At 57.4% G+C, this 23,248-nt stretch overlaps 1 protein-coding gene across 1 annotated transcript in view; it reads right to left on the reverse strand.

The window, feature by feature from the left end:
• Nucleotides 1-5,613: 5,613 nt before the first annotated feature.
• Nucleotides 5,614-23,248, reverse strand: part of LMX1B (LIM homeobox transcription factor 1 beta) — an 89,641-nt gene continuing 72,006 nt past the window's right edge. Inside the window, exons 3-8 of the mRNA XM_034929074.3 lie at nucleotides 17,819-18,051; nucleotides 15,565-15,746; nucleotides 15,287-15,364; nucleotides 15,076-15,142; nucleotides 12,857-13,000; nucleotides 5,614-12,544 (exon numbers count right to left, since the gene is read on the reverse strand). Coding sequence (XP_034784965.1) covers nucleotides 12,387-12,544; nucleotides 12,857-13,000; nucleotides 15,076-15,142; nucleotides 15,287-15,364; nucleotides 15,565-15,746; nucleotides 17,819-18,051 — 862 coding nt within the window. The 3' untranslated portion in view covers nucleotides 5,614-12,386. The remainder of the gene's footprint in view (nucleotides 12,545-12,856; nucleotides 13,001-15,075; nucleotides 15,143-15,286; nucleotides 15,365-15,564; nucleotides 15,747-17,818; nucleotides 18,052-23,248) is intronic.

Here is a 23,248-nt window from a genome sequence, read left to right on the forward strand (position 1 = left end):
CCGCCTCCCCGGCTCAAGTGATCTTCCTGCCTCAGCCTCCCGAGTAGCTGGGACCACAGGTGCATGCCACCACACCTTGCTAGTTTTTTGTATTTTTGGTAGAGGTGGGGTTTTTCCATGTTGCCCAGGTTGGTCTCAAACTCCTGAGCTCAGGCGATCTACCTGTCTCAGCCTCCCAAAAGTGCTGGGATTAAAGGCATGAGCCACCAGGCCCAGCTGTTCACCAACTTTCTAGGCTCCTACGCTACCCAGTGCCTTTTCCTGAAGGGCCTTTATTCTGTAAAAAGTGAAAATTCTCTTCCCTTCCCTTCCAACTCTGTAAAGCATTTCCTATCTGTGCTTGGTTATGTGACCTTAGCAAGCTGCTGACCAGTCTGAGCTCTGCCCTTCCTCTCTGAACAGCACAAGGCAAGGATGTAAGGAGCCCAGATTGTTCCTGTTTGGGGCTGGGATGGGCCAAGAGAAGGAGCGTGGCTCTCTGGCCGTCAGTCTCCCTCTCTCCCTGTTCTTCTTGTCTTGTCATGTCTGAACCAACCTGCTGGCTGGTGCCCAGGGAGCAGCTTAGGAGGGGCCACACCTCTCAGCCCTGCTGCTGAGTCCTCACTGTAAAGAGGCCTTTACTGCGACCCTCAAGCCACTCCAAGGCACTCCTTGGCTTAGAGCCTGGGTTGGTGAAGGCTGCCCCACCCCTCAGAATGGCATAGTTGCAGAAAATTTGGGGCTCTTCCTGTCTGGGTCTGTCCCGGCTTTTCTTCTAGGCAGAGTTGCTTGTTTACGCTGGTAACCTGCTCTCAGGAACTGCTGTCCACCAGCTCTGTGACCTTGAACAAGCCCTTTCACCCCTCAGAGCTTTGGTGTCTTCATCTATGGAATAGGGATAATAATAACACTCTGAGTGAGAATTGAATGAGATAATGCCTGGACCAGGCGCGGTGGCTCACACCTGTAATCCCAGCAGTTTGGGAGGCCGAGGCGGGGGGATCACTTGAGGTCAGGAATTTGAGACCAGCCTGGCCAACATGGCAAAAGCCCCATCTGTACCAAAAAATACCAAATTAGCCAGTGTGATGGCGTGCGCCTGTAATCGCATCTACTTGGGAGGCTGAGGCAGGAGAATCACTTGAACATGGGAGGCAGAGGCTGCAGTGAGTTGAGATCGCACCACTGCACTCCAGCCTGGGTGACAGAGCGAGACTCTGTCTAAAAAAACAAAAAACAAAAAAAAAGAGATAATGTCTGAAGCACTGACCCATCATGATAAGTACTCAAAGTCCAGCAGCTATCATCGTTGTGGTCATCTTCGTTATTAACACTATTACTAGGTGTTGGCAGGGCATTTTATAAGCAAAAAGATCAAATGCAATAAGTTGCCTTCGTGCAGAATTGCAGCTTCACTTCATTTTTGCGAGCATGATTGCAGTTTTCTGCCCTTGCCACAATCACTCTGTTTGTCGACATTTTTGTGATGGGTATAAACTGATTATTTGCTTATTAGTAACTCAGCACCAATAATTCACTTTTTCAATTGAACTCTGTTGCATATGAAGTACCCTGCTGCCTGTCCCTGAGGCACAGACTCAAGTTCCAGCTGTGGATAAATCACAGCTGTCCCTGCTCTGTGTGTGTGAGGGGGACCAGAGGAGACCCCACACCAGGCAGGTGCTGGTGACCACGAGAGCCGTGATAGCAGGAACCTCTGTTGCAGCGATGACATATGTTGTCCATTGCGTATCTTACATCAAAAATCATCATTTTCATTTGTTCCCAGGAAATCTCTTGACAATATCCTGTTGGATGCAATTTGCAGAAAAAATGTCTCCAAAGCAATGCCTCTTCTTAAATACAGGCTCAAAATCCGTGCACAGGTGAGGTGTAGAGTTTTCGCAGACCATGTGTGTGTAAGTGAGACGGAGTGATGCTGTGAAATGTGAAGGAGAAAGTGCAAAGACAGTCATCGTGCTCTGTTGAGAATCATTTTAGCTACTATTTTTTTTGAGCACTGATTTTTATACCAGAAACTTAAAAATATCTCATTTATTCACCCCAAAACTCTGTGAGATGGTGTGGGGTTTAATCCGGACTCTTGGTGAGAAGTGACAGCGACTCAAACTAGCTTAAGCAATAAGTGCTTTATTGGCCATGTATTTGTTAGCCCTTCAATGCCTCCATAAACTGAAGCCTTGGGGCCGCCCCTCTCTCTGACTCTTTTCCTTCTGCCTGTGAATTGACCGTGAGCTCTAGGGCTCCCCCGCGTGGTGAGGAACATGGCTGAGAGCATCCCTGCACTGCGATCCGAGAAGGGGCCCCGACTTCAGCTTTGGACGGGTCACAGGGAATGGGGTGCTCTGGCCACCAGGCTCAGAGCTGGCGGACTGGCAGGCACAAGCTCCCACTGCCCAGGCCTCGATGCCGCCTCTGGCGCAGCCCGTGTGGTTCCGGGAGGCCCAAGTGTCTGTTCCCCTGACAGCTGCCCATCAGCCTCAGAGATGGGGCAGGGAAGGCTGGTGTCACAGGAAACACAGCTGGCAGAAGCTTCCCTGGCCTAAAGGAGGTATCCACCTGCTCTGGAGGTATCCACAGGGGACGGCTCATCCCCTGGAGGGATGAGCCTCGCTCTGGTCGGGGAGACCCCCTCTTGTGCCTGGAGGCGGTCCTGGGGAAGGGGAAGCTGGCCTGGGGCCTGGGGAGGGCCTAAGCCTGCTGACCTTGCTCGAGGGAAAAGGGGCCGGCTGGGCTGGGGCTGCGGGTGGGGGTGGGAGGTGGCAGCTCAGGGGATGGGGGTGGGAGGTGGGGGGTGGCTGCTCAGCTGTTCCCTACTTCCACCTCATGGCCCTCCCTCTGGGCTCGAGGAGCTGCGGGTAAGCGCCGTAGGCAGGGGCCATGGTGCTGCGGGTAAGCGGGGCCACGGAGCTGCGGGTAAGCAGCGCCCCCCAGGCTTTTAGCCTTCCTGATCCTCACCATCTCCAGCAATAAAACGGGGTGGCAACAGTCCCCGCCGCACGGGTCGGCGTGAGGAGTCCGTGGGTCAGGCATAACAAGACTCCAAAGCGGTTGCTATCGTTTTTGGTTTTTCCCTGCCCATCTCCCTCTATTTTCCTCCTCGTGTGTCTCTGCACTGCCCCAGCCCTGGTTCAGACCCCAGCCTGCCGCTTCCCAGCTGTGTGGCCTCAGGCAGGCTCCTTAACATCTCTGAGCCCGCTCTCCTGTCCTGTGAAATGGGAATGCGCGCTTCCATCCACTCAGGGTTGCGTGGGGGAATCCGCGGTGTCCTCGGTGAGCAGCGCCCACGCAGTGCGGGGCTCACAGAAGCCTCTGCGGAGGCGGCGTCCTCGCTCCTGCCTTCTTTGGCCACCATCAGGAGCCTCCGCAGTCCCCGCCGCCCCTCAGCGCTCCGCCGGCCACGTGGGCTACACCTGACTGACTCCGGATCGCCACCTCGTGGCCTGACGGGTGATTGCAGGTTTGTAGCGAAATTCAGGTCTGTTCTGGGGATTTAACAGCAAAGCGCCCCAAGATTTGATACGGGGAGGGGGATTGGGGGCGACGAGTGAAAGTGGAGTGCTCCTCACAGCAAGCCACCTGCATGTTCGATGCAGAGGGAAGATGCACCAGGGGCCGCTTTCCCTTGGGCCCGTTCCCACGAGATTCTGGGCTTTCTGTGCTGTGGCTGAGCTATTGGGATCAGTTTTCCCAGTGAAGAAATGAAGGCTCTTGAAACTATGGTAGGGGAACACCCAGGACTCTAAGAAATTAAAAATGTACATTTTCTTTGTCTAGTAAGTGGGTAAAGAGGTTTTTATCATTCCTCTTTAGGCCATGAATAGGTATGTTTGAGAATACATACCCTCCTTTGCATTTCCAGTATCTCGTAGTGTGCTCATTTTATTCCCTGCTAAATCAAAGAACAGGATGTGACATGTTAAGTGTCTCTTGCTGCCAAGGACATGACTGACCCTGGCATGCCCAGCGTGGTAGTGCTGGGGCTCTCACCTTCTGCCACCTCCAGCCTTCAGACTGTGAATCCAAGCTGGCTGTGCCCTGCTGCCCCAGACTTCTGCAGCTCCCACCTCTGAGCCTGTGCTCCACCTACCCGCCTCCTCTCACCCCACGCACGCTGACTCATCTTTGCAGGCTCAGCCCGAACGTCCCTCCTTTAGGAGGCTTTCTCTGCTTTCCCAGGCACAGCCATCAGCCTGCCACTCGTTGAGTCCTGTAAGTCTTTCTCCTAACTCCTTCTTAGGCTCTGCCCAGGTGGGCTGGGTCTGGGAAGGGTCTGCCAAGCTAGGGCTGAAGGGCAAAGCAAGAAGCAGCCCAGGGCAGGTCTCCCTTCTGTCAGGCTGCAGGGGTTGCTCTGAAGTCAAAGCCATGAACAGAGTCCCCGTGTCCATCAATGCCTGGGGTCAAGGTCTGCCTGGCATAGAGTCAGGGGAAACTCATGCCAAAGGGGGCTTCTGGGGCAGACCAGTGGCAGCTGGAGGACAGGTGGTCCTGGGAGGAATGGGGGTTGGAGGGCCATGTCCTCATCTTCCAAATGGACATCATTTGCCCCCGGGGCTGCGAGGTGTCAGTGAGGCAGGACACAGGAGGCTCAGCCAGTGTCAGGTGCGTGGGAGTGCTCCCCGAGTGCTCCCTTCCCTGCTGATGAGGAGCTGAGGGGAACCCAGCAGTCTTCTCCCAACGCTCTGCGTCTCCACCAGCTGACCACCCTGCAGGCCAGGCATTGACCTGCCACTGCACTGCCTGCATCCAGGGTGCCACTCACATGATGCTAGGGATTGCATGGCCCTATGCGGTGGCCCTCCTCCTGACCGTCCCCCATATGCCCATCTGTCCAGGCTGATTGTCAATCTGTACAGCTGCTGCACATACCTCACCTTCTCCAATCTGGGGTGCGCGACAGGGGCTGGCAGCAGTGAGGGGTTCCAGAGGCAGGACTGGGGGCTCTCAGAGTCATTGAAGATAAGTTTTGTAGGGTGACCTCAGAGTTATACTCCTTGCCTGTGATCTCTCCTTTCTCAACTCCACAGGATCCATGGCCTAAACCTCAAATTCCTGGGAGGAATCATTCCGGAACCAAGTTACTCTCCAAGCCTCAGTTTTCTTATCTGTGCAATGGGCTAGGAGCTGTTCTGAGTTGTTGTGAGGGACAATGGCCCAAAGTCTGAGACTGGCAGGGGCAGGCATTCCACTAGTGTCCGTCCTGTTTAACACTGGCCCCTGGGCTGGGCACAGCGGCTCGCACCTATCATCCCAGTGCTTTGGGAAGCCAAGGCGGGAAGGTTGCTTAAGACCAGGAGTTCAGGACCAGCGTAGGCAACAGAGACTCCGTGTCTACAGAAAAACTTAAAAAATTAGCTGGGTATGGTGACGTGTGCCTGTAGCTCCAGCTACTCAGGAGGCTTGGGTTGGAGGATTGCTTGAGCCCAGGAGTCTGAGGTTTAGAGTGAGCTATGATTGCACTGCCGCACTCCAGCCTGGGTGACAGTCAAAATTAAAAATCTGCTCCCAGAAAGGGGGTTCAGAGGGTGACCGCTTATTCCCCGGGACTCAGCCTACATTTTCTCTGCCAACCCATGCCTTTACCTTCTGGGCTAGGGAAAGAAGACAGGCAGGTGACAAGGGAGAGACGGATTAGCACAGCTCCTCCCCTTCACCCCTCACCCCACATTTTTTAGTGACAGGATTTTAAACAGTTGCTGTAGGCAAGAGAGCTGTCAGCCCATTATGGGCGAGGGTGGAGCTTAGAGAGCTCCTCACATGAGCCCAGCCTGTGGCTTGGACAGAAAGCCCCATTAATCCTCCCTCTGTGCTGTGCAGTCTGGGCTGAGTGACTTGATTTCTCTGAGCCTCAGTGAGGCACTCTGAAGGTAGGAGTTTCCTTGTTCCCGGGACCCTGGGCCTGACCTGGAGGACCAGATCGCAGGGCCAGAGAGTCTGGTCTTGGGGAGGCAGCTGGCGTGGTGGCCAGGCCATGGGTTTGCAACTGCACCTGGGTTCGAGCCCTGGTTCGGCTGTCCCTTGCTAGCTTTGCTGCATTGGGCTGGTCGCTTTCGCCTTCCAAGCCTGGGTTTTCCCTTCAGAAACATGGGGACCTGCCTCTTGGGGTCGTTGGAGTGTAGAAGAGGACATGAACCGGAGGTCCTCCAAGTCGTTAGACTCTGAAGGCAGCTGGAACTGCCCGGGGAGGGCTGTGAATGGCGAGCCCGGAAGAGGGTGCAGGGCGGGGCCTGCCCCTAGGGGGCGCTGGTGCCCGCGGGCATCCAGGGATGAGAGGTGGCCTTCGGGTGGTCCCCGCCACAGGTGTGGGGAGAGGAGGTCGGGGAGCAACCAGAGGGCTGGCAGAAGGGAGAGAACACTGGGACGTCAGGTCTGCCGACAGGAGGCCCAGAGGCCTCCCAGATGCAGACATGCAAAGATAGGCAATGACGCGGTGTGGGGTATGCAAACATCTCCACCAGCACGTCGCCACATCAGGGACACGTGTCTCCAGGTGCAGAGACATGCGGCCTCGCCAGGAGACACAGCCATGCACGATGGTCTGACACCTGCAGACCCCCAGCTTCATGCAGGACATATCCAGGCAAACCGGCCCACAGAGCTATTCCATAGACACACACACGTCCACACATGCACACACACCCTGAGAGTTTCAAGGAATGCACCTTGGAAACCAAATTCCCTCGAGTCTCTGCCATCACCACCATACTCCCCATCCCTGCCACCATCTCTAGAGACCCCACAGCCACATCCCATCCCAAGTCCTCACGATTCCTCAGGGTTTGGCTTCAGCTTCTTCCTCCTCCCATGCCGTCCTCCTCTGGGGAACTCATCCATCCCGTGCCTCAGTGGCCAGCCACCTGGTTGAAGACCCGGGTGCTCAGCATCCCGTCTGGTCACTCTGAGGCCCAGCCCTGGCCCAGGACGTCTCCACTTGGATGCCTGGGAGACCCTAAGCTCACACGCCCAGACCACACATGTCCCCACTCCCTGTGCCTCCTGTGCCCCCATCTCGGTGATCCAGGGACCTAGATGCTGCCTGGACTCCCCCGTCACCAACATCTCCGGGATCTGCCCTGGAGACTGCCACCCTAGTCAAAGCCATCGTCACCTCTCACCTGGTGACCCAACTGACTTCCCTGCTTCCATCCAGTCACCTTGATCTAATCGGATCTATTCTGTACTTGGCAGCAAGGCCCTGAATGGTCTGGCCCTGCCCTCAAACTTTGCTGTTCTTGCAGTTTAGGAGATTCGCAAGATTTTGCCTGCCTCTGAGGTTTTGGACAAGTCTGGAATGCTCTCAGACACCCCTTCTCACTCTCAGTCCTCCTGATGCCAGGTAACTTCAGATCACAGCTTAATATGTAGCTTCTTCCAGGAAGCCTTCCATGATGCTCCACCCTCCAGACGAGGTTGGGTACCCGGGCAACAGGGTTTCTTTGTACCTCAACTGAGCTCGTATCACACTGCTGATCTCCTTGAAGCAGGGATAGCCAATCCCCAGTTGTCAGCCTGGTGGCTGGCACTCAAGGGGCCTTCACAAATACTGGTTGATTGAATGAATGAAAGTGTTGGAGAATGGGATAGAGTGAAATGGAGATGGGGTGAATGCGTTTCTTTTAAGGTTGGAGATGGCTCGGGGTTGGGATGAGACAAAGGTGGAAGAGAAGAGAATCACAGGAGGGTTGGGCAAGAATAGGGACCTCAAGCCCTCCCGCCTCCGGACCTGCTGTCCCTGGTGGCCATCAACAAATCTGCTAATGTCACGTGCAAAGACCGGCCCAGGCCCAGGACAGCCCCTTCCTCCACCCGGGCCCTGCCCACCAAGGAGAAGACCACAGGAGTGTACAGGTCGGTTTATTTACAAATATACTGATGTCTCATCTTTTTTTGTTGTTGTTTCCATTTTCTGCTGTTGTGGGAAGAGGTGGAAGGTGAGAGTGGAGGGCAGGGTGGGGGTGGTGGTGTGGTAAACGCTAATAAATAATTTAACAATGACAAGTTATTAAATAAAATGTGTCTGGGGATGGCGGGTGGGTAGTGAGAATCTGTCTGTACAAGGAAAACAGGAATGGCCGGTGGCCCATCCCCACACCTGGCTGGGCTGGGCTCCCATGGGACCCCCAGGTGGGGTCGGGGGAACCAGCAAAGAGGCTCATTGGCAATGGCGCCTTCCAAGGGCCAAATGTTGGAGGGGTCTTTCCTGCTCCCCCAGTCCCCAGGCCACATGTGCCTGTGAGTATGGGTTGGCGAGCCTCCGCGTGTCCAGGTGTGAGTGTGTGTGTGCGAGCGCGTGCGTGTGAGCGTGGAGCTCTTTCCCCCCAGGGCAGACTTAGCCCCAGAGCTGCAGGCTCTCCCTCACCCTAGGTGGTGCCCAGAGCTCAAGGATGGAGCCAGGCAGGCATCAGGCAATCCTCCTTCCTGAGGTTCCCTGCGTGCAACATGAAAAGGACATTCAGATGGGGGCAGAGTGGGGAATCAGCCTCTTGCTAGGAGGCTGCAGGGCTTCCCAAAGGAGGCTTGTCCCTGCCAGGCCCTGCTCATCTGATGCAGCGCCAGGGCTTCCCACCTTTACCCACCCTCAGGAAGCCTCCTAAGATGCCCAGCCACGTGCACCAACCCCCTTTCTGAGCTCTTTCCAGGCTGTGCTGGCACCTTGGTCTGACCCTTGTGAGCAGTGTCTCTGTGTGGCCTCCCTGTGTGTTTCCCAGGATAGCAGAGTACCTGGGAGGCTTCACGGAGTAGGCAGATGAGGCTCTGGCTGGGGCCATGCCCAGCTTCTTGTCCCTCCTCTGCCCTGTGTTACCTGGGGCGATTCTTTCCTCTTTCTGAGCCTTGACTTCCCCAGCAGGGAAGTGGAACTTGGTCTTTTGCCAAGACACCCCTTGCCCACCTCTCATTCTCTTTTGCTCTGGAGACCACACAGTTATCTCCCTCTTCCCACTCCAGCCCCCTTAGTGATGAAGGTTCCATGTCACGCACGGGCAAGGGGTGGTCCTGGCTACTCCCCGCCCAGCTCCCAGCCAAGGCTGCAGCTCCTCCCATAAAGTGGGAGAAGGTTGCCGGGCCCCGCAGGCTTCTGCTGGGTGGCCCTGAACACATCACCTCCCTTCTCTGAGCCTCAGGCTCCTCATCTGAGAAACGGGTCCCTGCCATGTCTGGACTCTCTGGCTGGGCCGGAGAGTCTGGCTTTCCTTCTAGGAGACACCCCTCAAGGCAGGCCCTGCATCTTGTTCATCTGCGAGCCACACCCAGTCCGGGGCTGGGCAGAGTGGGCACTGGTGTCTGGGAGCCCGTGGGCAGCAAGGCACAGCATAGAGCAAGGGGCCCCTAGCCACAGCTGACAGGGCGCCTCCAGCATAAGGGACTCTCTGAGGTCCCTTCTGGCTTTAACAGTCTGTGGGTCACAAGCATGCTGTCCCTAGACCAGCTCCTGGCATGGGGTCCTGGCTGGATTCGGGGGTTTGTGAGGCCCCAGAATGGGAATATGTGACCCCAACAGCTGGCAAGTTTACTAAGAACAAGTTGTGACCCCCTGACCTGGAGGTCATTCACAAACCACAGGGGACAGTGGGGCACAACGTCCCTGTTCTCAGCTCAGCTCTGTCACTAACCTGGACCTTGGACAGGCCTCTTTCCCTCTCTTGCCTCAGGGTTTCCAACTATAAAATAAGGGGCAGATGAGATGACCGCTTCTGACGTCCCTTCCAACTTATTGGGTCTGAGAGAGAAGGGCCAGGTCTCCTGGGGGATAGGGCATCTGCCCCTGAATCTGCCCAGGATGTCCCTGGCACGATTCAGATGGTGCATGTGCAAAAGGAGAAAGAGGGGTGTCTCTCCAGAAGCCAGTGCAGCTGCTGCTCAAGGGACCCATGGTGGCACGGACCCTGGTGGGCTGAGGTGGCAGAAGGACCAGAACATCAACTGAGGTCCTTGGAGAGGCTCTGTTTGTAAGAAGAGCTGCAGAAGGGCTAGCTGGCTGCTGGGGCCCAATGGGTGACACGAGGCCACATGTCAGGCGAGGAGGTTGGCCCAGGACATTCTGGGGGGACTGAGTTTCCCAGCAAACGGGAGCAAAACCACAGAACAGGTTGAACTTAGAGGATTCCAGAGATCCAGGCAGAGGGCCCCAAAGGTAGAAAAGGGACATTCATTATCCTTACTCGCTCAAAGGTTGGACCAGGCAGACTTTAGGGTGGTGGCCTAGGGCTTGACCTCAGAGTTAAAGGCAGGGTTGTGAGCACCTGAACAAGAGGACACAGTGATCACCAGGGGACAGGGTGGGCTCACCAGTCAGGCCCCAGCAGCCCAGCCTCCTTGCTCTGACAGGGATAGAGTTGAGCAGACTGGGGCTGGGGATGGATCTAGTGCACCTGACTTCCAGCAGGGCGCCTGACACAATCTTCTGCAACTGCCCTGGGGGAAGGGGGCAGGAAATGCAATTGGAATGTGTCCCCCAAAGAGGATGCATTAATGGGCCAATGTCAAACAGGGAGAGGCCACCCCGGTCCACACACCTCAGGTGAGACCCAGGGCCAACTCCTCACTGGGCAGATGTGCTGGGAGAGAGGAGAGCAGTTGTCACTGAATCAGGGTGCAGAGAAATTCCACAGGCTGGAACGAATCGAGTAAGAAGGAATGGAAAAGGAAAGAGGTCACGGTCCCTCATTCAGTCTAAACAGTAAGTGCAGACTGGGCGTGGTGGCTCACGCCTGTAATCCCAGCACTTTGGGAGGCCGAGGCAGGCAGATCACCTGAGGTCGGGGGTTCGAGACCAGCCTGACCAACATGGAGAAACCCCGTTGCTACTACAAATACAAAATTAGCTGGGCGTGGTGGCGCATGCCTGTAATCTCAGCTACTAGGGAGGCTGAGGCATCAGAATCACTTGAATCTGGGAGGCGGAGGTTGTGGTGAGCCGAGATCGCGCCATTGCACTCCAGCCTGGGCAACAAGAGCGAAACTCCGTCTCAAACAAAACAAAACAAAACAAAACAAACCAGTAGGTGCCCCCATCCTGCATATACACAGAAAACAGATGTGGCTTAGCTGTCACTTGCGTGTGGGACCCAGGGATTTAGCTACAGCAGGGCAGGGTGAATCTCTAAGGTCATGTGGCCAAATCATTGTCTTTTGGGCCAAATTAACAGAGGAAGGGTGCCACAGCAGGAGAGGTGATGTGCCTGCTCACTTCCGGCTGGCTGACATCAGTGGGAAGGTGAAGTGATACCTGCCCCACACCTTTAGAGGGACAGCCGGAGGCCTGCTGGGGGACAGTGTTAAGAGGGAGAGCTGGGGAAGCCTGGCTCTGGGATGCAGGACAGCACAGCTGCTGTGGGCTCGCTGACCTAGTGAGCTCCTTGTCACTGGAGGTATGTGAGGGGAGGCAGAGGTGGCTGGGGAGAGGACCACATTGCAGATGGGGTGCCCAGCAGGTGCTTCTGAAGTCCCTGACCACTGGAGGCTCTGTTGTCTGGTCTGATGCTACCTGGTTCTGGGGGCTCCATCTGCCTCTAGAGTTGGTGGGGCCTGGGGCTGCCCTCCCTGCCCAGGCTGCCCCCATTTGGGCCCAGGCTGGGATACAACTGGGTCCGATGCTTCAAGTTCGCCTCTTCCTCTCCCCTTCCTCCCTTTCCAATCGCTCTTAAGAACTGGGGGGGTCCCCTGCCTGGCCTCCTTTTCTCTTTCTGACAAGGCAGGACAGACCCGCTGAGCATCCCTGTCCCTTCTGGTGTCCCCATACAGCTGTGTGTGTGTTTGCGTGGGTTTGTCTGCAAGTGTGCATGTGTCTGCATGTGCCTCTCTGTCCCTTTGCGCCTGCCCAGGCTCAGGCTCCGAGCCCGCCTCCTAACAGTGCCTCCCCTCAGGCCCCTCCCCACTGCTGCTCCAGACTCAGGCTGAGGGGTGTGCGGTTCCAGGCAGTAGGCCTGCCCCCAGAGGCCACCCCTACCCTTGCTGGGGCACAGGTACACACGCTTCTCAGGTCACCGCCTCATGACACCATTGTCCTGGGGCTTGCATGGAGGGCCATGGACACAGAGAGGACATTTAAAAAAATAGAGAGAATTTAAGCTTCCCAAAAAAGAGATAGGGAGGAGGCGATGGAGGCCGAGGTGGGGCTGGGAGGCGAGTGGCCGTCCGAGAGCTCTGGGTCCCTGGGGATGACAAGGTCTCTGTGGGCAGGACACAGCCCCTGCCCAGGCTGTGCCCATCTACCGGTCTGGCTGTACCCAACGGGCACAGTGGTCAGGCCCAGCTGGCCGAGGGGAGGGCACCGTATGGCTGTCTGTAGTCTGTGCGGAGAGCAGGGCGGGGGTGGCCAGGCTGGCCGCAGAGGCCGGCAGTCCCCCCCAGGCCCCTGCCCAAGCGTCCATGCGCCTGGCTGGCTCTCAGGAGGCGAAGTAGGAACTCTGCATGGAGTAGAGCCGGTCGATGGGGTTCCCCACGCGGGCCTGCAGGGAGCCCACGTCTGAGGAGCCGAGGAAGCAGTCGCTGAGGCTGGTTAAGGAGGTATCGCTGTCGATGTCGTGGAAGATGGAGTCGTTCCCTGGGGGGCAGAAGGGGTGTCAGGACCGGGGTACAGGCTGGGGCTCCTGGGGGCCCCCTGTTTGCCCTGTAGGCTGTGTGACTGGAGGCCAGGGAGAGACAGGATGGCCTGCTGACTAGTGCCGGCCAAGAAGGACTGGGGCCCTTCCTGTCAGCAGGAGGCAGGAGGGCTGTGCTGGCCATGCTGCCTGAGCCCTAAGGCAGCAGGTGGCTGTCCTGGCCCCAGGCCTGCCTGGCCTGGCAGGGGGCAGGGGCTGTGCTGGGGCGGGCGGGTGGGGGTAGGGCGGCTTACCATAGGGGTTCATGTGGTCACCTGGCATTTGGGGCGGCGTGAGGCCCTGCTGGAAGGGGTCGCTGCTGCCGTAGGGGCTCTGTTCCATGGCCACGATCTGCTGCTGCGGTGGGGCCAGCGGCGTGTAGGAAGCCATCATGCCCTCCATGCGGCTGGACAGGACCTCTGGGGGCACAGTGAGCCTTCACCCACTGGCCTGGTCCACGCCCTCCCAGCTACACCCCAGCAGCCTCCCCTTCTGATCTCCTTGGGACTCCCCAGGCACCCCACTCTGGCTGAAGCTGTCCAGACACTGACTCCCCAGCCCCTTCCCCAGGTGCACACTCCAGCTCCTCCTCCAGGCTCAGCTTACCAAAAGCCAGAGTCCTCCCCTCCTCATCTTCTTTCCTCCCACCACCCCGCCCCTCCAGGAGATCCAGGGAAGGGGCAGACCCCACACAGGCAATAGTGATTCTGCGCTACATCTGGGAGCACCAAGGTCCCAGACCCAGGCCAAAAAGGCCCCGGGAAGACTTCCTGGAGGAAAGGGCCCCCGCCCTGATGTGACTTAAAGAACTAGCATGGGCTCAACAGGCCGGAGCAGGGGAGGCAAGCCAGGCTGAGGGGCGGCAAAGGCATGGAGGAGACAGACCGCCGGGTAAGTGAGGGTGCAGCATGTGGGGCCAAGAGGCAGGGAGAGAGGTCGGTGTGGGGGAGACCAGCTGAGAGGGACCACAGGTCATGGGGAGCCCTGGGGCGCCGAGCTGGGTGGGGGTCCCCAAGGCCGCTGGGAGCCGCTGGAGGGTTTGGTAGACGAGGGTGAGAAAGGCTGGAGGAGGAGACCAAGGCTGGGGCCAGTGGGTGAGGAAGCCAGAGGAAGGGTGGGGTCTCTGTCAAGGTGGCTGTGGGAGAGACAGCTCCTAGGAGGGTGCGAGAGACATGAGAAGACTTCACTCCCCAACTTGGCACCTCAGTGGATCAGCAGTGTGGGATGGGGAAGGTCAGAGGTGACTCCTGGTTCCTGGCTCGGACAGGGCGGACGGTGGTGCCATTTGCAGAGAAGGGTGGGGAGGAGCAGGGCATGCCATGTGCATGTGGGCAGGATGGAGGGAGGCAGGATGGAGGATACGGCATGGGTTGGGATGAGCTGGGGGGACTGTGGGACCTTCTCAGGGAGGTGTGTCCAGGAAGCAGCTGGGAACACTGAGGGGTGAGACATAGCCCAGGACATGGCTGGGAGACCAGAGGCAGTGACTGCAGCCCCAGGAGGGGCAGAGGGGGAAGCGAGGAAGCAGCAGGCACTAAGGCTGTGTCCTTAGAAGCCAAGTCCAGCCTGGGACACTGGCCTGGCCCCCAGTGCCCTGGTATCTGCCCATTGGTGCCCTGGCACCTGCCCAGAAGCCTCCCTCTCACCAGGGCGCAGGCAGCTCTGTCCCCCGCCTGCTTCAGCAGTCCCAGGGAGCTCCCTGCTCCTCCCTCATGGCTTTGAAGGCCCAGGAGACCAGCCCTGGCTCAAGATTCTGATGTGGAAACACGATTTTTGGTAAAGCCCAGTGATGAGGGGGCCTGACTCATGCCCCTGCAGCTAGTCCCTCCCGACTCCCCAGGCCCTTCATGCCCTGACAAGCTTTGTCTGCAGAATTCCAGCAGTGGGGTAGTGTCATCCTGTTAAAGGTACAGGCTTGAGCTCCAGGCTTGGGGCTGAGGTCCAGCTTTGCGCCTTACTGGCTGAGGGATCCCAGGCAGTCCCTCAGTTTCCTCATCTGTGAAATGGGACATGGCAATACCCTTCCTTGCAGTGATTTATGAGGACAGGGTGAGATGGGGTGTGCTGAAGGCTGAGACCCGTGTCTGCACGCAGTGAGTGTGAGTAGACTGTTGCTGTTTTGATTGCAGAAATTCTGCCAACCCTCCAGGCCGCCACTCTGCCATCTCTCCTCCCTGGGTCCCCTAGTCCCCATGGCTTCTCTATTTCTCTGTCTCAGTGGTTTTAAAGCAGAAGTTCCCTGGGATCTGATGGCCTTGGTGGAAGGCTTTTCAGAAGTTTTGTTAAAAGAAACATCCCGGGCCCCTTTGTCCCTAGCCCTGGGACAGGTGCAGCCCCGGTCCCAGCCCTGGCCCAGGCTCACCCAGCCCCAGCCCCTGCCCCAGCTCACCCTGGCCTAGGCCCACCCCTGGCCCCGGCCCCAGCTCACCCTGGCCCAGGCCCTGCCCCGGCCCCGGCTCACCCTGGCCCAGCCCCGGCCCCAGCCCCGGCTCACCCTGGCCCAGCCGCTGGGAGTTCTGCTGCTCCTGCTGCTGCTGGTGCCGCCGCGCCAGCTTCTTCATCTGCAGGGAGAGCGCAGTTCAGGCCGGTGCTGCCCCTCGCCCCCAGGCACAGCCAGCCCCACGCCCCCTGGACCATAGTCTTCTGGCTGCCCCCTCTAGTCCCACCCTACCCGGGGCCAGTGGGGATGGGGGGTGGCCTCTTACCTTTGCTCTTTGGTTCTGAAACCAGACCTGGACCACGCGCACACTGAGGCCCGTCTCAGCTGCCAGTGTCTCTCGGACCTGGCCCAGAGAGAGGGGAACAGGTCAGGCCCTCCAGGGGCAGCAACTGGGAGATGGTGGGTTTAGGGGTATGATGGGATGTGCGGAGAGATGGAGGATGGAGGGATGTCCCTACCCCCAGCAGGAGCAGGGGGTGGTCTCCAGAAAGGCAGTGGGTGTGCGGGCATCAGCCTGAGCCCCGCCCCCCGGCCGCCCCTCACCTTTCGGCAAGGCTTGGACGAGACCTCGAAGGAGGCCTTGAAGGCTCTTCGCTGCTGCGTGGTGAGGATGGTCCGGGGTCGCTTGGGCCTCCGCGGGTCCTTCCCGTCATCCCCGCTGCCCTTGCTCTGACTGCCCTGCCCCTTGGCCGGCTTCATGTCCCCATCTTCATCCTCGCTCTTCACTGTGGGGGACACAACCCGGCCTGTGAGGAAGGGGCGGGGGCAGCCCAGGCCTCAGCCTCGTCCCCTTCGGCAACCTGCTGCCCGACGGGAGCCTGTCCCCTCTGTTGACACCTGCCGTGGCTCCCCAGTGCCCCAGGATAAGGTCTCCTTCCCTCCCGTGGCCCACAGGCCCTGCCTCATCTGGGCCCTGGTCTCCTGCCTGCTGTACCCTGCGAGTCCCTTCCCCGGCACACACGCCTCACTCCCTCATCCTGGGCCGCAGGCACACCTGCACAGGAACTCACACAGGTGCGCCTCGGACAACCACAGCACAGGCATGCACACACGTACATGTGGCTGCACACACTTTCAGGAAGGCAGGCCCACTCGGGGAACAGGCAGACAGGTGCACACATGGTTGTGCACATGGCTGTGTGGACATACACGAAAGTGTGCAAGCAAAGACACACGCCGCAGATATTCACACAAGAGTGCTTCTGACCACAGCGTATGCACGCACACACTCGTAAGATGCACACTCACCTGCTGCCACATACACGTGGGCTCACAAAGGCCCTCACGCGTGCAACTCACAGGCGTATTCACACACATGGGCCCATGCTCACGGGCAGGAACGTACAGGCATGCATGCATCTGGACAGACACACACAGCGTGCGGAAGCATGTGCATTCTCCCAGTGCTACAGCCACACCCACCATGCACACATGGCACTTCCCCGCCCCAGGTTTGGGTCTCAGAAATGCCAGCAGCCCCAGATGGATGGCCAAGCCTCCCCAGCCACCACTGGGCCTCCCGCTGCCCCCCAGGCTGGTCTCCTTTCTTCAATCCTGTTCTTGGAGTATGAGACGGGTGATCTCCTCCCACTGAGACCCCCTCTGCTGGGGCTGGCCAGCCTCTGCTCTTCCTCAGGAGTCCAGGCAGCTGGCAGCCATGGAGCTGGCTGCAGCAGTGCCCTGCCCAGGGATGGGTAGGGACAGATGGTGGTGGGCTCACTGCCTCCACGCAGGCCCTGGCCATGGAAAACCCTTCCCATGTGGCAGATCCTGTTGCCGGAGGGCTCCAGGTTACCCATGGGACCTGGCAGACTGGGACACCTCCTCTCCATGCCTCCTGCTCCAGTCCTTCCCCACTGTTCCCAGGAAGAACAAGGACCAAAGCCACCTCCTGGGCTTTCCCTCCTTAAGGCTCACTCCTGGCTGGGCTTGCCCTGTCTGCCAGGAGGCCTTCAAATTGGCCTCGTCCTTTTGGGGGCTAGAGCAGAGGAGGGAGGGTCCTTCACCCTGGGAAATGGGGTCTTTCCCTCCAGCACAGAGGGCCCAGCCCCCTCCCCTCGGCTGGGAAACAGAGGCTGGCTCGAGGCTGTTTGCTTCTCACTGCTAAAGGCTCCAGGGGGCTGAGAAGGGGAAGGCACATCATCTCCCTGCCTCTCAGGCATCCCCAGCCTGTGGACTGGGTGCTGGTGAAGACCCCTGTGGAGCTGGGCTGCGGGTTGGCGGGGGGCCATCAAGGCAGAGAGGGTAAGGGGGGTGGGCCAGAGAACAAGAGGTGTGTGTGTGTGCACAAGCACAATCCACAGTACATGTGAGCATGTGGACAAACATATATGTGCAGCCATGTGGATCGGTGTTTAGTGCACAAGTGTGCTGTGTCATGTGCGTATGTGTATGTATGCTTAAGTGTGTACACTTGTGTGTGTGGACCTGGGTGTGGCTTTTGAATTCCCGGGTATGTGAACACATATCTCCACATACATGTACATGTATCCATACTCAGGGTAGGGGTATTCCTGCATGCATTTTATGTGCTTGTGTGCACACATGTGATCACACATATGTTTATATGTATGGATGCGTAGGTCTCAGGGGTAGTGTGCCTGGGGGGATGCATGTTCGTGTCATGTGCACACAGGTGGACACGTCAGTGCGCGTGTGCATCTGGATATGCATGTACCATCTGTGTGCAGCTCAGGTCCTGGAAGCAGGAGGTGGCTTCTCCAGCCGGGACTCCCCTCCAGGACACCCCAGCAACCCCCGTCCCTGAGGCCTGCCCCCAGCTCAGGCCAGGCCTCACCGGAGTCGGACTCGTCGGGGCTCACGGAGCTGAGCAGGTCCTTCTCCTTCTCGTAGTCACCCTTGCACAGCAGCTGGCCCTCCTTGAGTACGAATTCGTCGCCCTTGCGTAGCTGCCGCTCACACACGCAGCAGCAGAAGCAGCCCAGGTGGTATACGCACTCCAGCGCCCGCATCACGAACTCGGTGGGGGCGATCTTCTCCATGCAGCCGCTGCACTTGGCCGCGAAGAGCCTGCGGATGCACAAAGCGGGCGTGTTGGCGGTGCTCAGAAGTCCCTCCCAGAGGCCACTCCTGCCGAGGGCCTCTCCCTCTTGCCACCCTGACCCTCAGGCCCAGGTGGGAGGGAGAGGCCCTCCTTGGGCACCGGGTCAGACAGCAGAAGGGCCCTGCAGCCCTATTCTTCTGCCTACAGGCCCCCAGTGGCCCTGGGGTGGGTGCTGGCATCCTGCCTAGAGTCACCTGTCCCGGGCGTGGCAGCTCAGGGCCCTTCCAGCTCAGAGACATGGTGGCCACTAGAGGGCAGTGTGGAGGGTCCACTCAAACTTTCCCTGGGGGCCAGGTCAGCCCCCGGCTGGAAAGGATCCTTTCTACCTCAGCTCCCTGGTCTGCCTCTCCTCTGATCCTCCCTCACCAACACATCCAAGCAATTCCCAGCCCTGCCCAACCCACTGCCCAGCCTGGGCCCCTCCTCTCCTGCCCGAGCAACTGCCTGGTCCCCTCTCTGGGCTCCTGGCCCCTTCAATCCTTCAAACCCCAGCCCACACAGGAACCGTCACACACACAGGAGCCAGGGGGATCTTTCTAAAATACAAATCGGATCAAGCTGCTTCCCTGCTCCAGACTCTTCCATGGCTCCCTAGTGCCCTTAGGAGACCATCCGAGCTCCTGAGGCTGGCACTCAAGGCCCTTCATGATCCCGCCTCTTCCCTTTCTACCCTCTGCTACCCCAGGCTGCAGCCCCAAAGAACAGCCTGCAGTTTCTCCAGAGCACTATCATGGCAGCCATCTTTCGACCCATCTTTCTCTGTCCTTTGGCTTGGCTAACACCTTCCCATCCCTCCGTCTCAGCTTACGCATCTCCATCACGAACAGATATTCATTGAGCACGTATAGAGTGCCAGCCCTGCTCTAAGCATCTTATGTGCAGAGATGCATTTAATTCTTGCAACAACCCTGCAAGAAAAGAATGAACATTAACCCCATTTTAGAGATGAGGAAATTGAGGTGCTAAGAGGCAGAGTTGCTTGCTCAGTGTCGCATGGGTAGTAAATGCTGGAGGCAACTCCCAGGCTGGGCCTAATCCAGCTTCCACATGACAACGTGATTCCATCTCTCATCTCCCATCATCTCTGCAGACAAACGAGGGCCGGGAGAGGTGGTCTCCGGGCCCTGGTCAGCACTAGCAGGAGGGCTGGGCAGCACGGCCCCTCCTCTGCTGTGTCTGCTGACCGCTCCTCCCGACACTCCTCCACCCTGTCACGTGTCCTGCTCTGTGGGAACTCAGCTCAACAACACTTTGATGGAAAAATTTATGAAGAATCAAATTATTGCTGCTGGGAGGGAATTAAAACCATTTTTCATTCCCGGCGTCCCCGGGCCATGTCTGCGGGCGCCACCTTGGGAGCGCTGTGCACATCCCATCCCTCTTTATGGCCCACCATCACGGGCACAGATTACAGCTGCAATTCTCTACTAATCGGTTCTGGAACAGAAATGGCCATAAATGGGAGGCACTCGCCTGCCTCCCTTCCTGGAGCTGCCGTCAGAACCGCCCACGGCGAGCTGGTGGGGTGAAGTGGGCAGGGCCACTTTGAGCTCTGCATGCTGCCTGGGCACTGGCCAGAGGACTCAGCAGGGGGCACCCCCAGCAACCCCTGCCACCCACCTCTATTCTACCCAGCAGGCTCCTACTCATCCTGCAATGCCCAACTCCAATGCCACCTCCTCTGGGAAGCCTTCTCTGATGCCCCAGTCTGGGGGAGGTAGCCTCCTCTATGCTCCCCTCAGCGTCCCCCACCTCAGTTTACTCCTGTAAAATGGAGATGTCAAGCCCTTCCTGAAGGCTGTTGTCAGGATTCGAGGATGCTGAGCATGTAACTCAGTACACGGGTATCACAGCAGAATGACAATGCATGTCCCTGTTTGTGCCCAACTCTACCACCTCTACCAGGGTTCCATGAGACAGGACCTGGCCCCATCTCATCCTCAAGGGGGCCTCCGTGAGTGTTTACAGAGTAGGTGAGTAAAGGCCTGGGGTGAGCTGAGGCTGAGGCCAGGCTCTGCTTCGGGCATGCTGGACCCCACCAGCCTGCAGGGCATGGCTCTGCAAGGGGAATGTGGGCTGGATTTTGGCTCTAATTTGACCCTCTGGCTGAATCCCCTTGTTCAGGGCACAACCTACCCAACTGTCAGTGACAGCTTTAGGCAGAGGCCCTAGGAATCTGGCTGGCTGTCCAGCTCTCCCGAGGGGCTGAGGAAGGAGCCTGGGTTTGTAGAACCCGGTGCTCTGACATGGAGGGTGGTCCTCCCCCAACCCCTACTGCCCCTCTGTCCCCTCCCCACACTCCACCTGACCTAGTGGCCACACTAAGGTCTGCAGCCTGACCTCTGCGGCCTCTGAGTGGACAGACACTGGCCGTGTCGCTGCTAGCGTGGGAGCGCCAGGGTCCCAGGGTCCCAGGCCAGGGTCAGCACACCTTGGGTGACTCCCGGAGAGGAAACCTTCTTAGGCTGGGGAGGGGGCAGCAGGGCGGGTGACCTGCATTTGCAGTCAAAGCCACAGTGCTGGCTGTGCTCAGAACAGCCGCGCTAATGCCTTGGCAGCAGGGGGTCGATTGCTACTTTCTCCAAACTCATCAACACAATCTATTATTAATACTTCTCCAAAGGCTCGGTGCCGCCATTACGGAGGCAGCGCCAGCCACTCAGGGCATCATCTGTTATCTAGATTGCAAAAACTCAGGAAATAAAACAAACTGCGCGCACTTTATAAACAGAATGCGCCCTCCGTTTGGTCTCCAAGCATCTCTCCACCCAATAAAACATCGGGGGGGATGCATGAAATACTCACTCCCAATTATGGGGCTGCCTTTGTCTACTGTGCTGGGGTGAGAGTGACTAATGGCGTGTGTGGGAGGGGTTGGGGATACCAGCGGGGTCCCCTCTTCTCTGTGAGCCCCCATTCCCCCTCTCTTCGTGCCTCCCACCACGGAGGACTATGGAGCCAGCCACTGAGAAGCAGGCCCAGCCACAGACAGGTGGCATTGGAATCACATGGACTTGAGTTCCATGCCTTGTCCCACCACTTGCTAGCTGGTGACCGGGCAAGTAATTTGTCTTCTGGAGCCTCAGCTCACTTATCTATACAATGGGCTGGACAACACTGCCTGCATCTCAGCATGAAGATGTAGCGAGTTGTCAGTGTAAAGCAGCAGGTGTGGCGGGCACAACCTCCATAACTTCCTTGCTGTGCAGCTTTAGGCAAGGCATTTGACCTCTCTGAACCTTAAATTCTTCATCTATAAAATGGGAATGATCAGGCCGGCGTGGTGGCTCACGCCTGTGATCCCAGCACTTTGGGAGGCTGAGGCGGGCGGATCACTTAAGGTTAGGAGTTCAAAACCAGCCTGGCCAACATGGTGAAACCCCGTCTCTACTAAAAATACAAAAAATTAGCCGGGTATGGTGGCACACACCTGTAATCCTAGCTACTCCGGAGGTTGAGGCAAGAGAATCGCTTGAACCTGGGAGGTGGAGATTGCGGTGAGCCAAGACCGCACCGCTGCACTCCAGCCTGGGCGACAGAGAGAGACTCCGTCTCAAAAAAAAAAAAAAAAAAAAAAAAGGGAATGATCATCCCCGACCATGGGGTTGTTGGCAGGGGCTGGATGCATTTAAAGCCCTCGGCACCATGCTGGCATGAAGAAGGTACTCCAGGTACCCCACATTTCTTTTGTTTGGTGTGTGCCCAAAACTCCTTTGTTGCTCACCCTTGCTAGAGTCTCCATGATTCCTGGGGGCAGCCTCCCTGATGCTGACTGGGTTTACAGGGCCCCGCTGTGCCTCCTTCTCACCACCACCCCGGGTTCCGGCCAGCCCTTCTAGCTTGTTTGGCCTGATCTGGACAGAGCACTCCTGGCTCCGTTATCAGTCTCAGAACATTATTGAGGACTAACAATGCTCAGTTATCAGCTGCCTGCATCACCTCATTCAATCATCACAGAACCCTCAAAGGAAGATGCTGTTTCCATTCCCATTTTACAGATGAGCACAGAAAGGTGCAGAGGCCAGGTCACTCTTTTAAGGTCACACGGCAGCATCACCAGATACTCCAGATACTCCCTCCCTGCTCTGTGCATCTCCGTGTGCCTTTGCTCATAAGCTGCCCTTACCCTGGGCCCTGGGTACCGTGCCCGTGTCTGTCTGTTCCTGAGACTTGGGGCCCGATTCACCTCAAGTTCTTATTACTCAGCATCAGCCTGGCCTCCAGAAGGTGGGGGTGGCCATACACATCTCCCCCACCTCCAAACACATTTTTCCCCTCCAGGGGATCATCTGATATTATGGAGTAAGAAATTCCATTTTCAGGGATGTCTCTCCTTTGAAGAGTCCCAGGCTGTGAGAAGATATCTCCATATCCTCTGAGTTTTTACGGGTTTATTTGTTTAATGCTCAATTTATTAAACTCATAAGGCTAATGAACAAAACTCTGAAAGCCAATTTTTTCAGGAGCATTTGAACATGGATTACTAATCTGATTAATTTCTTTTTTTTTTTTTTTTTTTTTTTTTTTTGAGACGGAGTCTCACTCTGTTGCCCAGGCTGGAGTGCAGTGGTACGATCTCGGCTCACTGCAAGCTCCGCCTCCTGGGTTCACGCTGTTCTCCTGCCTCAGCCTCCTGAGTAGCTGGGACTATAGGTGCCCGCCACCACGCCCGGCTAATTTTTTGTATTTTTTAGTAGAGACGGGGTTTCACCGTGTTAGCCAGGATGGTCTCGACTTAAATCACTGGCAGCTGCAGAGACACATAGGGTATGGCTGATTCTTTCACCTTCAGTAACATTGGCTTCCTAATGTACTGGGAGCACTCCAGCTTCTCCAAGCAGGTCTTCATGCCCAGATCTTAAGGTCCAGACAGCATGCACTGGGCTTGGAATCCCAGCCTTATCACTTCCTAGCACTAGAATCTTGCACAAGTCCCTTCTCTTGAGCCTCTGTCCCCATCTGTCCAATGGGGATGATGACAGAGGCTGCCTTACAGGGCTGGGCTCAATAAACGGTGATCATGATCACTGTTATCAACTCTCCAGGACTTACCATCCTAACTCTCCGCTTACCACCCTTGCTGAGTCAAGATCTCCTACCCTCCTTTGAGGGTGCCATTCCCATACCCCGTCACTGCCCTTTACAGTTTGTGTGGCTCTTCCT

The sequence above is a fragment of the Pan paniscus genome, chromosome 11, assembly GCF_029289425.2.
Source record: "Pan paniscus chromosome 11, NHGRI_mPanPan1-v2.0_pri, whole genome shotgun sequence".
NCBI lineage: Eukaryota > Metazoa > Chordata > Mammalia > Primates > Hominidae > Pan > Pan paniscus.